Source organism: Cheilinus undulatus, linkage group 19 (genome assembly GCF_018320785.1).
Source record: "Cheilinus undulatus linkage group 19, ASM1832078v1, whole genome shotgun sequence".
Lineage (NCBI taxonomy): Eukaryota > Metazoa > Chordata > Actinopteri > Labriformes > Labridae > Cheilinus > Cheilinus undulatus.
The window spans coordinates 42,796,720-42,812,801 of NC_054883.1; the positions used below are offsets into that span (position 1 = coordinate 42,796,720).

The following is a 16,082-nucleotide window of genomic DNA, read 5'->3' on the forward strand; positions in this document are numbered from 1 at the left end:
GCTGGCTGAGCGTAGTGGGCGAGGAGTGTAGACCTGGATGAGGGACTCCAGGTAAACAGGAGCAGTTTTAGTTACTGCTTTGTAAGCAATGATTAGAGTTTTGAATTTAATGCGAGCTGCAACTGGAAGCCAGTGTAGAGAGATTAAAAGAGGCGTGACATGAGCTCTCTTGGGTTGGTTGAAGACCAGACGTGCTGCTGCGTTCTGGATCAACTGCAGAGGTATAACTGTGCATGCAGGTAGGCCTGCCAGTAATGAGTTACAGTAGTCAATACGTGATATTATAAGAGCCTGTGCCAGGAGTTGCGTAGCATGCTCTGTCAAGTAGGGTCTGATCCTCTTGATGTTGTAGAGGGCGAAACGGCAGGATCGAGCAATCGAGGCCACATGGAGCTTGAAGGTTAGCTGGTCATCAATCATGACACCCAGATTCCGGGCTGACTTAGTGGGCAAGAGATTATTTGATCCAAGCTGGATACTGATCTGCGGTTCCATAGTGGGACTGGCTGGGATGATAATGAGCTCCGTTTTGGGCAGGTTGAGCTGAAGGTGACGTTCCCTCATCCATTTAGAAATATCAGCAAGGCAGGATGAGATCCGAGCTGAGACAGTTGTGTCATCTGGTGGAAAGGACAGGAATAGCTGTGTGTCGTCTGCATAGCAGTGATAAGAAAAGCCATGGGAGCGGATGATTGCACCAAGTGAGGTGGTGTATATTGAGAAAAGTAGGGGACCAAGCACAGACCCTTGAGGCACCCCTGTTGATAAGCCATGCAGTTTAGACACTCCTCCCTTCCATGATACTCTAAAAGATCTCCTGTGAGGTAGGACTTAAACCACTGTAGGGCAGATCCTGAGATACCAAGTGAATAGAGTGTGGAGAGGAGGATTTGGTGGTTTACTGTGTCAAAGGCAGCAGACAGATCCAGCAGTAAGAGAACTGAGGACTGACCAGCTGCTCTGGCCAATCGAAGAGAATCCGATACCGACAAAAGTGCAGATTCAGTACAGTGGCCCCGCATAAAGCCAGACTGATTCTGAACAAGTAGAACATTGTTCTGCAAGTGTTCTGAGAGCTGGTTGAAGACTGTGCGCTCCAGTATTTTTGATAGGAATGGGAGAAGTGAGACCGGCCTGTAATTTTCAACCAGGGCTGGGTTGAGAGTGGGTTTTTTGAGCAGTGGTGTAACCCGCGCTTGCTTGAAAGCAGCTGGGAAAACACCTGTGGACAGAGAGGAGTTAATGATACAACTCACAGCAGGGCTGATTGTGGGCTCAATCGCCTGCAAGAGATGTGATGGTATCGGATCGAGGGGACAGGTTGTGGGCTTAGAGTCAAGCAGAAGCCTGGTGACCTCGCTCTCACTTAGTGGAGAGAATGAGCTAAGTGATGCATCCATCCATCCACAATAAAGTGGAACTGGACATGTAATTGTAACTGTAACTTAATGTAACTGTAACTGTAATTTAGACTTGAAATCATGGATGGAAATACATTTTTATGGCTCAACGAGAGATGAAATTGTATTGTATTGCTTTGCGCTCTAGTGATATTATTCATCTGCTTGTTCCTCGTTTCAGGACTGACCAGGGGAAAAGAGCGCTCAGTTTTGCTGCCCCATCGGCATGGATTACTCTCCAGTCCGACCTGAAAATGTCTGAACCTACTTCACTGGAAAACTTTGGCTCTATCTTAACTGACAGACAATGTGAGACCTTGAAACAGTGCTTGTGTTTTTAAAGTGTTACTGTGATTCCTACTGCTGCGCTTTAAAATGTCTACCTCTAATTCTTGTTTATTGTTTGTTCTAACATTGTTTATCATTTGTCTCTAATTATTTATTATTTATTATGACGTGTGCTGCTCACCTTTTGGCCAGGTCACCCTTATGAAAGAGACCTCCATCTCAGTGGGTTTTATCTGGTTAAATAAATACATAATTTTATGTATCATAATATCAAATATAATTTCCCCACAGTTATCTTACTGTTCATGATAACTGTTGGCAGTGGGCGGGGTCACTCACTGTGACCATCAGAGCTCAGAGCAAGAACAGACAGACTAGTTAGCCTCAAGAGCATCAATTCATAAGTTTAAAGCTCAAAACACATCGGCATTATACCCTCGTCTTGGTGAATACTTGATTCTGATTGGCTCTGAAAAGTTCCAGTGGTGTCCATTAACTTCTGATATCTATGGACATCTGTGGAGCTTCTCAAAAGTTCTGGTCGACAACACATCTGTACGCTGCTCCAAATTAATGTGGCGTAGTCGTTAGATTAGAACGGTAACCATAGTAACGTGAAGCAGTTATACCCTCTGAGGACACAAGATAGCAAATTAAATATAACGATGAGTAAACTCATAATTTTATTTATTTGGTGAAAAGGACAACGTTAATGATGGGATCCTGCTGAGGAACAAGAGGAATGAACATCACATGATGGCGCTGTGAGCTACAAGAACTTAGTTTCAGACCTTAACTCTGAGACTCACTTCCCTCCTGTTCTAACTGCTATAAACTAGCGGCAGAAAATTTAAATTAAAGAAAAGAAGCCATTATTTATTTGTAGAGCCAAAAGAAACACTTCTGATAAACCCGCATGATTTAGGTTTATAGTCTGATCATGACTGTTCATGTTAACATACAGGTTTATAGTCTAATCACATGACTGTTCATGTTAACGTACAGGTTTATAGTCTGATCATGACTGTTCATGTTAACGTACAGGTTTATAGTCTGATCATGACTGTTCATGTTAACGTACAGGTTTATAGTCTGATCACATGACTGTTCATGTTAACGTACAGGTTTATAGTCTGATCACATGACTGTTCATGTTAACGTACAGGTTTATAGTCTGATCACATGACTGTTCATGTTAACGTACAGGTTTATAGTCTGATCATGACTGTTCATGTTAACGTACAGGTTTATAGTCTGATCACATGACTGTTCATGTTAACGTACAGGTTTATAGTCTGATCACATGACTGTTCATGTTAACGTACAGGTTTATAGTCTGATCATGACTGTTCATGTTAACGTACAGGTTTATAGTCTGATCACATGACTGTTCATGTTAACGTACAGGTTTATAGTCTGATCATGACTGTTCATGTTAACGTACAGGTTTATAGTCTGATCACATGACTGATCATGTTAACGTACAGGTTTATAGTCTGATCACATGACTGATCATGTTAACGTACAGGTTTATAGTCTGATCATGACTGTTCATGTTAACGTACAGGTTTATAGTCTGATCATGACTGTTCATGTTAACGTACAGGTTTATAGTCTGATCACATGACTGTTCATGTTAACGTACAGGTTTATAGTCTGATCACATGACTGTTCATGTAAACGTACAGGTTTATAGTCTGATCATGACTGTTCATGTTAACGTACAGGTTTATAGTCTGATCATGACTGTTCATGTTAACGTACAGGTTTATAGTCTGATCACATGACTGTTCATGTTAACGTACAGGTATATAGTCTGATCACATGACTGTTCATGTTAACCTACAGGTTTATAGTCTGATCACATGACTGTTCATGTTAACGTACAGGTTTATAGTCTGATCACATGACTGTTCATGTTAACCTACAGGTCTATAGTCTGATCACATGACTGTTCATGTTAACGTACAGGTTTATAGTCTGATCACATGACTGTTCATGTTAATGTACAGGTTTATAGTCTGATCACATGACTGTTCATGTTAACGTACAGGTTTATAGTCTAATCACATGACTGTTCATGTTAACGTACAGGTTTATAGTCTAATCACATGACTGTTCATGTTAACGTACAGGTTTATAGTCTGATCACATGACTGTTCATGTTAACGTACAGGTTTATAGTCTGATCACATGACTGTTCATGTTAACATACAGGTTTATAGTCTGATCACATGACTGTTCATGTTAACGTACAGGTTTATAGTCTGATCACATGACTGTTCATGTTAACGTACAGGTTTATAGTCTGATCACATGACTGTTCATGTTAATGTACAGGTTTATAGTCTGATCACATGACTGTTCATGTTAACATACAGGTTTATAGTCTGATCACATGACTGTTCATGTTAACGTACAGGTTTATAGTCTGATCACATGACTGTTCATGTTAACATACAGGTTTATAGTCTGATCACATGACTGTTCATGTTAACGTACAGGTTTATAGTCTGATCACATGACTGTTCATGTTAACATACAGGTTTATAGTCTGATCATGACTGTTCATGTTAACGTACAGGTTTATAGTCTGATCACATGACTGTTCATGTTAACGTACAGGTTTATAGTCTGATCACATGACTGTTCATGTTAACATACAGGTTTATAGTCTGATCATGACTGTTCATGTTAACGTACAAGTTTATAGTCTGATCACATGACTGTTCATGTTAACGTACAGGTTTATAGTCTGATCATGACTGTTCATGTTAACGTACAGGTTTATAGTCTGATCACATGACTGTTCATGTTAACGTACAGGTTTATAGTCTGATCACATGACTGTTCATGTTAACGTACAGGTTTATAGTCTGATCATGACTGTTCATGTTAACGTACAGGTATATAGTCTGATCACATGACTGTTCATGTTAACGTACAGGTTTATAGTCTGATCATGACTGTTCATGTTAACGTACAGGTTTATAGTCTGATCACATGACTGTTCATGTTAACGTACAGGTTTATAGTCTGATCATGACTGTTCATGTTAACGTACAGGTTTATAGTCTGATCATGACTGTTCATGTTAACGTACAGGTTTATAGTCTGATCACATGACTGATCATGTTAACGTACAGGTTTATAGTCTGATCACATGACTGATCATGTTAACGTACAGGTTTATAGTCTGATCACATGACTGTTCATGTTAACGTACAGGTTTATAGTCTGATCACATGACTGTTCATGTTAACCTACAGGTTTATAGTCTGATCACATGACCGTTCATGTTAACGTCAGGTTTATATTCTGATCATGACTGTTCATGTTAACGTACAGGTTTATAGTCTGATCACATGACTGTTCATGTTAACGTACAGGTTTATAGTCTGATCACATGACTGTTCATGTTAACGCATGCACAGGTTTATAGTCTGATCACATGACTGTTCATGTTAACGCACAGGTTTATAGTCTGATCACATGACTGTTCATGTTAACGACAGGTTTATAGTCTGATCACATGACTGTTCATGTTAACGCGTACAGGTTTATAGTCTGATCATGACTGTTCATGTTAACATTCACGTTTATAGTCTGATCATGACTGTTCATGTTAACGTACAGGTTTATAGTCTGATCACATGACTGTTCATGTTAACGTACAGGTTTATAGTCTGATCAGATGTGTGTTCATGTAATAGTGCCGGTTTATTGTCTTATCATGAGTGTTGATGTTAACGTACAGGTTTATAGTCAGATCATGACTGTTCATGTTAACGTACAGGTTTATAGTCTGATCATGACTGTTCATGTTAACGTACAGGTTTATAGTCTGATCATGACTGTTCATGTTAACGTACAGGTTTATAGTCTGATCATGACTGTTCATGTTAACGTACAGGTTTATAGTCTGATCACGTGACTGTTCATGTTAACGTGCAGGTTTATAGTCTCATCATGACTGTTCATGTTAACGTACAGGTTTATAGTCTGATCATGACTGTTCATGTTAATGTACAGGTTTATAGTCTGATCACATGACTGTTCATGTTAACGTACAGGTTTATAGTCTGATCACATGACTGTTCATGTTAATGTACAGGTTTATAGTCTGATCATGACTGTTCATGTTAACGTACAGGTTTATAGTCTGATCACATGACTGTTCATGTTAATGTACAGGTTTATAGTCTGATCATGACTGTTCATGTTAACGTACAGGTTTATAGTCTGATCACATGACTGTTCATGTTAACGTACAGGTTTATAGTCTGATCACATGACTGTTCATGTTAACATACAGGTTTATAGTCTGATCATGACTGTTCATGTTAACGTACAGGTTTATAGTCTGATCACATGACTGTTCATGTTAACGTACAGGTTTATAGTCTGATCATGACTGTTCATGTTAACGTACAGGTTTATAGTCTGATCATGACTGTTCATGTTAACGTACAGGTTTATAGTCTGATCACATGACTGTTCATGTTAACCTTCAGGTTTATAGTCTGATCATGACTGTTCATGTTAACCTACAGGTCTATAGTCTGATCACATGACTGTTCATGTTAACCTACAGGTTTATAGTCTGATCATGACTGTTCATGTTAACGTACAGGTTTATAGTCTGATCACATGACTGTTCATGTTAACGTACAGGTTTATAGTCTGATCATGACTGTTCATGTTAACGTACAGGTTTATAGTCTGATCATGACTGTTCATGTTAACGTACAGGTTTATAGTCTGATCACATGACTGATCATGTTAACGTACAGGTTTATAGTCTGATCACATGACTGATCATGTTAACGTACAGGTTTATAGTCTGATCACATGACTGATCATGTTAACGTACAGGTTTATAGTCTGATCACATGACTGTTCATGTTAACGTACAGGTTTATAGTCTGATCACATGACTGTTCATGTTAACGTACAGGTTTATAGTCTGATCATGACTGTTCATGTTAACCTACAGGTCTATAGTCTGATCACATGACTGTTCATGTTAACCTACAGGTTTATAGTCTGATCACATGACTGTTCATGTTAACGTACAGGTTTATAGTCTGATCACATGACTGTTCATGTTAACGTACAGGTTTATAGTCTGATCACATGACTGTTCATGTTAACGTACAGGTTTATAGTCTGATCACATGACTGTTCATGTAAACGTACAGGTTTATAGTCTGATCATGACTGTTCATGTTAACGTACAGGTTTATAGTCTGATCATGACTGTTCATGTTAACGTACAGGTTTATAGTCTGATCACATGACTGTTCATGTTAACGTACAGGTTTATAGTCTGATCACATGACTGTTCATGTTAACGTACAGGTTTATAGTCTGATCATGACTGTTCATGTTAACGTACAGGTTTATAGTCTGATCATGACTGTTCATGTTAATGTACAGGTTTATAGTCTGATCATGACTGTTCATGTTAACGTACAGGTTTATAGTCTGATCATGACTGTTCATGTTAATGTACAGGTTTATAGTCTGATCATGACTGTTCATGTTAACGTACAGGTTTATAGTCTGATCATGACTGTTCATGTTAACGTACAGGTTTATAGTCTGATCACATGACTGTTCATGTTAACGTACAGGTATATAGTCTGATCATATGACTGTTCATGTTAATGTACAGGTTTATAGTCTGATCATGACTGTTCATGTTAACGTACAGGTTTATAGTCTGATCACATGACTGTTCATGTTAACGTACAGGTTTATAGTCTGATCATGACTGTTCATGTTAACGTACAGGTTTATAGTCTGATCACATGACTGTTCATGTTAACGTACAGGTTTATAGTCTGATCACATGACTCTCAGTCTCAATCGTCTTCATGTCTTTTTATCACGCTCAGATAATGTGATGAGTGCACTAGTTTTGTTTTGTTGCAGTTCAACCTTGAATCTACGGGGCGTCCTATTTACTGGAGTACTGAACAATGTTTACATTGCCTAAGAACCTTATGTGATTGGAATGACTATTCCAGGTATTAGACAAGCCTTCAGGCTTTACTAGGGGAAAGCATTGTTGCTTCAGTAAAACTTTCCATTTTGATTTCAAAAGAAAGAAAACTGCAAAAGAAATGTATGTTCTTTGGAGAGTAATCATGGTATGGTCGGTGGAATGCCCTCCAAGGTGTCCAGATATCAGGGATGAATGAACTTCGTGGAGGCGACCGGCATTCGCTGTGCGTCTGATGGTTCAGGCCTTCACATCGTCCATTAATCCCTGATAACTGGACACCTCGTCGGGCAGTAACTCTTAGTTATGAATCAAATTAAACTGAACTTCAGTAGCCTACCTTCAACTGTCAGCTTGATAAAAACAAGAACCAAAAAAACAAACTCAGACCGTTGGAGTTGTCTGCACTCACTAGCTTTAGCAACTCCTGTTCTGTAAATCCATGAAAGTACTAAAATATGTACCCAGTAATTGTCAGGAGAAGCTAATTATCTCACTTAATGAACCAACGACAGTTATATTATGATGTGTTTAAAGAAAGTGAAAGAAAAAATACAATTCCTGCAATATAGCCTGAATAGAATGTCAAGATGTTTTCAAATGTCACAGCAAGAAATTGAAGTTCAGTTTCTGACGAGAAACTTGAATCGACACCGATGAGGAGAAATGAGCTCTTCAGCAATATGAAATATAAATAACAGTTGGAATTATGCCCCGTTTAACTTTATAGCTCAGAATCTACTCAGGTTATACACTTCTTATGATAATCTATTGTTGTTTGTCTTTTCATCGCGTAACGGCCAAGTATTGATGGTGGCATTGAAGGACTCAGACTGATAAAGAGCTGTGGACTGAAAATGTGAACGTGTTTTTCTTTGGAAACGGTGGTACTTTCTGTCCTTATGAAGGTAAAAATAACGGATTGTATGTTGTTTAAAGCATGTGGTATCAAAAACATATCACACACTTTGGCAACCAGATAAACACACTGCCTTTGTTAATGCACATTTGATAAAGTTGTCAAGTTTACTTTTTTTCTACAAACTAAAAGATAGTCTTGTCTTCATGCTGATAATTTCATTGATACCACAATACCTCAGTAATACTGGTAACGGTGGTATTTTAGGGCGTAATCGTGATAGGAAATTCTACTATCGTAACATCTCTGAGCTCAAACAGGACAAAACTCAGGTTTTAGTTATTGGCACAGAGGCTCACAAGGAAAAACTGGATATAAACTCTGTCAGCAGGTCAGAAACCCAGGTTTAGTATTTGTTTCTGGGTTCAGCTTCCTGGAGGTCACATAAAGGCTTTTTATTATTTGCTAGAATCCGACTGCTCCTCTCTCAAGCCAGTGCAGAAAGAGTTATTCATGCTTTTATTACACCAGGAAGTGATTTCTGTAATGCCCGTCTATCTGGTCTGCAATAAAGAACATCTCACAGCTGCTACTGCTCCTAAACCGATTTTAGAGTGTCTGCATCGGCTGTTCTTTTAAGAATTGATTTTAATGGTTGCTTTACTGGCATTAAACTCATTAATACATATCTACATTAAACTCTTTATGGCCCTGCACGATATCGTTTATTTGATTTGCTTTTAAGCTTTGAGCTCCTCTTCGTCTCTGCCTCAACCATGGTATCAGACACTGTGATGCTGTGATGGGCCAGCTGGATTCCTTTGGGCTCGATGCTTGAGTATGAACTAGCAAAGCTTTACACTCTTCTCATGTGTAAACCAAGGCTGCCGAAGCTGAACAGAGCTGAAAGTAGACGGCCAGGATTCTCCTTTAATACGGGATGGGAGCAGTTCTCCCTGTTGGAAGTCACTGCTCTGTTGGATCAACTTTAAACTACTATTATAAGGTGTAACTGTTACATATTGCTGTGTTAAAGTGAGTAGTCTGACATTTGCTGTCATTAAACACTTCATAGGCATGTACAGGACAAGTAGCTGAGATACCAGAGTCGACACAAACCTAAAGTTTCTCCCAGAGCTTTAAGAGCGGACAAAATGTCGAACCTGTGTCCTTTCTTTCATGGCAGCCTGAAGCTTACAGTCTTTACTTGTTGGATCTTAAATGCCAGATTTGACCAATTAGCCTATGAAATAGCTATGCACTTCTAGAGAGGGGAGAACATTTCACCATGTTTCATCACTGTGTTTGATGAATTATTTCTATTGAAATGAGGCAGTTCTCTCACAAAGCATCTAATGTACAAACCAAGACAAAGAACAGCGAGCAGACTCAAATCTATCAGGAGAGTTTTTCTGTTACTATGGTGTTTTCTACCTGTTTTATGCCAAATTTAATTTGCATAAATTAGATTCTAGGCTGAAATAAAAATGTACTTTTCCACAAAAATACAACTGAAAACAAAGTGCAACAAATTGGATGAATGCAAACCTTATTCTGCAAAAAAAGTTGTGTATTGAATATATGCAGTTCTTATTGCCTGTACTTCAGGCGTCTGCAGTTTTGGACGGTAATAAACTAGTTCAAAGCTAGATGCAAAGTGTCAAAATTGACCAATCACAGCTGCTGCAGTCCGTGTTAACTGGGTATGTTGGTAGAATTATACAGTTCCTGTTCCATGTGGTCGGCATCCATACATCCATAAATGTACAGATAATGCCTGCTAGTGGAGGGAAGGAAGCGCTCTTCTTTACAGAGGGATAGAAACCTGTTACTTTTCAAACCCACTAGAAGATGATTATTTTGTCTGCTTTTTGAAATTCGGTACTTTAAATCATGTGTCTGGAGAACTGCAGAGACAAAAACAGGACAAATATTGCATGTCAAGAAATAAGTCGAGATGTCAGCCTGCCAGGGATGGAGCGTTATTGTGTGTAAGTTTTATGCACGTAGGGCGCTAAAGATCCGTCGTGGGGCCGGACTGGCCACAACCCGGAGCTAGAAAGGCCGGCCAGAGTCAAGCTCTACACATGTGGACACACGTGATGCTTAGCAGCCAAGGTCAAGCTCAACAACATCTCTTTGTCCGGCTTTTTCACCCCTGGTAGAACACCCAAAGACCAACAGTGGTTTTCTGGACTTGGGACATCCACAGCACAACCAGAGTCACAACCCTACTACTCAACTGGACTGTACCCTAGGGCATGCTTACTCCCCACATCCACCCCTTACTCAGCCCTGATGGTGTGGGCTTAGGGTAAGTGTTCCCCTGATAACATGCAAAGACATCCAGTGAACAACCGGGGTTGTACCAATCCTCCTTCCCGCCCTCAGGTGGCTTACCTGTCACATCTACGCCTCGCTTCAGCCTCAGTTTTTGCTTCAAATATGCCTGTAGGTTGTTATAAAACAAGTTCCATGAATGACCAAACGACCTAAGCTAAGCTAAGCTAAGCTAAGCTAAGCTAACTCATTCTGGCAGTGAAATTATTTGTTAAAAAAATCTGTTTTATATTATTATGCATTCTTCCTTTTCACTAAAATGTATTCCATTATTTTACACTGCAAAGAAAAACGTACACAGCTAACCCTAACCCATATCAACTACTTTAAAAAAAATCTAGCTTGTTAGCTAGTTAGCAGCTTGTTTGCTAAGCTAGCACACTACCATAAAGTCTCTGTGAAACCCACTGCAGCACATTGCAGAAGAAAATATTACAGAAATAGTTTGGCGTTTCTGCATGTTATTGTGGGTTACAGTCGGTACACACAACAGCGTGAACGTTAAAGCTGTGCCTTTGTTTTAGCCTGTTCACCAGTGTTTGGCTCTTTGGTCGGAGGGATTAAACATTGACAGAGTGCATATGAAATTAGAGTAATGGTAGTGTTTAAGTAAGACAACACGGTGGACCATTCCCTGTCCTGCTCCTGTCCATCCATGTTTGATGCCACTACACCGGACCTAAAACCAGTCCAGCCAGAAGTCTCCAGATCGACCATTCTTGGGCCTGATCATGGAGATTCCCTTTGGAATAATTGCAGTTCAGGATGTCTCACCTCTGCAACCATACATAAGTGGAAATGAGGGGTTGAGGCTAATTCAAAGATACAATGCAGAAGAATGAAGAACCGGTGTACACCAGTGGATTTCTGCACTGGCAGCACCCACAAAGACTTTCAGAACCGCTCTCACTGTGTCAACTTCTGTTAGATTCAAAACTTGGCTCATAACAGCGCTGCTTCTCTTTGTTGTCGCCCCCTAACCCTAACCCCAACCCCCTAAGGTCAGTTTTGGGGGAGCTATTATTTAAAGAAAAACTTCCAAGAAAACAGAAAAGAAATACAAAGAAAGTGTGTCCTGGCTTTGGTAGCAGCTCCTGGTCCAGTAATGAAACCCTCTCGAGAAAGTTAGGTCCCCCTCTGTTGATATAAGAAGTCCTCTCCATGCTGATATTTGATTGGTCGGTGACGAGTGCGGCCGTGCTTTAGCAGTCAGACCATTTTTAGCGGACGTCCCTGTGTGCAATCCCAGAACATCTGACACTGAAGACGTTTTTTGTTCAGGCCAATGAGCGCTGAAAATGTTGAGTTAGATCAGTTCGTACTGAGAGTGGGCGGAGCCACTAGTGGACACCGGCCTTTAACCAGAGGGGAGCAAATAATGAGAGGACGACAGCTACCTTTAAAGGCAGGCTGTGAAATCTCACATGGAGCTCTAGCTCAGGATTATGGATCTATTTATTCACTCATGACACTTTGGTTTTCTCAGTGCTATGGTGGATGTTCTACGCCTTTTCTCCTAACTTTATTCAAACTAAATCCAGAGTCTGAACCAGTTCTGAATGAATCAGATGAAGGGACAAATAAAAAGATTAAACCTAAACCAAACATGCATTTTCTTCTGAGAAAGCCAGAAAAGTGAACAATCACACACGTTTCACTGTTTCATCCTTTCTGCCTTATGCCCCATCAGAGCTTCATGAGCAGAGATCACGACCAACGGCAGACATAATCCATCAGGATAGATGAGTGATGTCATTCTTCTGAGTCCTGTTTTTTACTGTATAGTGCCTATTAAAAGTATTCACCCCCTTGGATGTTTAACCCTTTTATTGATCTTAATAAATCAATCATTGTCAATATACAGTAAGTTTTCTTTTTTGACCCATAACAATTTGAAAAAAGGAAAAAAAAAAACCTCTGTAATGTCAAAGTGAAAACAGATTTCTTCAGAGTAATGCCAAATACATAAAAATACGTCATGTAAGATAAGTGACTGCATTAATATCCACCTGGACCTTGGTGCCTTTTTACTACAATCACCTGAGATACGTTCACTGAACTCCGGTCATCCCCATTTCACTCATTTGGAGCTAGCTCTGGCTGGTTGGACCATTGTTGAAGTCGCTCAGTCTTTCTAGAGGGGGTGAATACTTTGCAAGAGTAAATCCTGCAGGATGAATTAGGCAGGCGTCTGTGTTAAAGCCAGGTTAGAGCAGAAGAGGAAAGGATAAATTGGTGTGGGCAGCTCTAATAGACCACCTTGATAAGATGTCAAACACGATTAGAGATTTTTGAGACCAGCTGACGTATGGCTTCATTCTCAGCTTTCTAACTCAAGTCTTTAAAATGTATGAAATGGTATTCTCACCTTCTTTGACACCTTCTCTGCTTCTGATTGAGCCTGTAGAGGACTGACTGTGTTCACAGAGAAGAGGTGGGGATGCTGCTGTGCATGTGAAGAGCTGAAATATTAAAAAATACACCTTTTTCTTCTGGTGCCTTATCCTAAATTGGAGCTGACTTGGGCTGAAGATTTTCAGTGGACTAGTGTTTGTGATTCATGATATGTCACAGTCATGGTCCAAAGTGTTGGCACCCCAGGAATTTTTCCAGAAAATACACCATGCCTCACAGAAATTGTTGCAATTACAAACATTTTTGGTCTACACATGTTTATTTCCTTTAGGTGTGATTTCTAGATTGCTAGCACCTGTTATTGCCACAGATGAGTTTAAATGAGCATCACATGCTGGAAATAAAATGATTTAAAAGGAGGACAATCATTTTGTCCGGCCCATTTTTGAGTTTTGTGTAAAATTGTGTCCATTTTGGCTTTTTTCTTCTGTTTTTTGTGTTTTTCCAATGCACATAGAGGAAATAAACATGTCTGGGGGAAATAAACATTTCTGGGAGAAATGGTGTATTTTCTGGAAGAATTCCAGGGGTGCCGATACTTTCGTCCATGACTGTTTAATAATTGATCCTAACTTGTGTTTTGAGTTGCAGGAGAATAGTTTGATTTTCTGCGCTTCTAAAGCAAGTTGTTCATGTCTCAGTTAACGCTTTGCTGCAAAAGTATCTGACAGGTATCAGCTACATTTTCAGATTCCTACCTGTCTGATCGCGTGCAGCAGTCTGCCATAGGAATACAGGATGACACAGAAAGGCAGGACAAGGCAGAAGGTGAACAGACAGATGATGTAGGAGATGTTGTTCGCTGTCTGGGTCCTCCAGTCCACCGAGCAGGTTGTACCAGGACCCTCTGGCCCGTATCTACTCCAGCCCAGCAGAGGAGGAACAGTCCAGGCCACCGAGTAGAGCCAGGAGAAGCAGATCCCCACCAGCGCAGGGCGGAAGTTCCGGCCGTCGGCTATCGTGGTCGCCATCATGGTGCAGTAACGCTCATAGGACAAAACGGCGAGGGAGATTAAGGAGACGATGCCTGCAGAAGAACGAAAGGTCAGCTAGTATGTAGTAATACTGCAGCAAAACAGAACCTGAAAAGTGGGATACTATTAAAAGTAAATCCTAGCATATCAGCTCTGAATTTTAAAGAAAAAGTGAAGAACAGTTGAGAACTGTTAGCTGGTTAAAGCATCTGTTCTCCAAAGCTGTCATCAGCCAGTTAAAGGCCTGACATTAAGGCCCCAGTGACCTTTCACCTTTAGTATAAATGTCCCTGAGGCATGATAAAGAGACAAAGTGATCCCATCCCTAGATCACCACTGAAGGTAGAAACAAAGGTGTTACACAGGTGAGACCGGATTGGCAGAGCCAGTATGTGTGCCAGCATTTCTATCTCTGTTTCTTTACACTTTGGGCTTATCAGCTCTGTAATGCAGAATCAAATCCTGATCTGGGACTCCGATATTGCCCCGCTATGAAACTATTAATTATGTGAAAAAGGCAGGCTTCAAAAATGGAAAAAAAAAAAGTTTGAATCAGCTGACATATGGCTTCAAATCTCAGAAATGTCCTTTTATAAAAAAGCTTGAACCAGTGCAGATAGGTTTGAGTTAAATCTATCAATCTCTTGAGTGGATGCAAATTCACCTCGGGCAGTTCAGCACGCTGTGTGGATTTGGAAAACTTTATCGTTCCTGAGGGACAATTTGGTTTGCAGCAGAAGTCAAACATACATTCCACTCATTCAGCTCAGTAAATAAAATCTCCTGCATAATAAAACCACAGATAAGCAATAAAACCCACAAATAACTGCAATAAATAGATACCTAGCAATAAGTAAACACATACATGAGTCATCACTATTTCGTCAGTGTATTAATCCCATCAAGCACACCTGCAGCTTATTCAAGAAACCAATGGCAGATGGGACAAAAGATTTAAGGTACCTATTTGATTTGGTCTTGCAGGGATAAGTGTACCTTCTCTTGGAAGGGAGACGCTGGAACTCTGCATGAAGAGGATGGAGAAGGTTTGCCAGAATGACCCTTGCCCTCTGGGTGGCTCTAGCCTTGTAGACTGAGTCAAGATCATTTAGGACAGTACCAAACAGTTTAGTTTTGTTTAAAATGCTAAGGTTGCCAAACCAACAGATTATAGCAAAGGTTAAAATGGATTCAATAAAAGAAGAATAAAACATATTAAGAAGCTTTATATCAACATTACAACACCTCAGTTTCCTCAGATAAAACAACCTCTGGTTTGCCTTTCTGCAGATAGCATCTGAATTTATCTCAAAAGACAATTTGTCGTCCAGGATAGTGCCTAGATACTTGTAATGGCTGACTATTTCCACAGCTGTCCCTTTAACAAAGGTTTGGGCTCTAACAGGTGGTTTTGTGGTGGTTTTCGGTGTTGGGTTTTATTCTGGTTTTATTTTTGACTACTTCCTGTTCCGGTGCTTGTGATAACTTTGGGTAACTTCACTGTGCTCTCTCTGAGGCTTCCCTCTGCACGCGGCGCTGAGGTTGATTGGACGCTCATCAGCAATCAGTGGGTCTACTAAACGGCTGTCCACATTCACCTCAGTGCCAGAGTATCCTAGCCTCTCGCCAGTGGTACCCGGCTCTCTTCTAAGTGTTCTCTCGAGCAATTTTTGAGTAATTCCTTGCCTTTTGTGATTCACGAGACTAACCTGTGTTTCTCCTTTTTTCCAGTGCCTCACTCTCAAGCCTCCCTCACTCACCTGGACCCCCCCCCCCCGCACTATTCAACTCTGTGTTCA

General features: G+C 40.3%; 1 protein-coding gene across 1 annotated transcript in view; it reads right to left on the reverse strand.

Annotated features, from left to right (window-relative positions):
• Positions 1-16,082, reverse strand: part of LOC121527401 (pinopsin-like) — a 93,383-nt gene that overhangs the window by 38,206 nt on the left and 39,095 nt on the right. Inside the window, exon 2 of the mRNA XM_041814350.1 lies at positions 14,008-14,336. Within this exon, the coding sequence (XP_041670284.1) occupies positions 14,008-14,336 (329 nt within the window). The remainder of the gene's footprint in view (positions 1-14,007; positions 14,337-16,082) is intronic.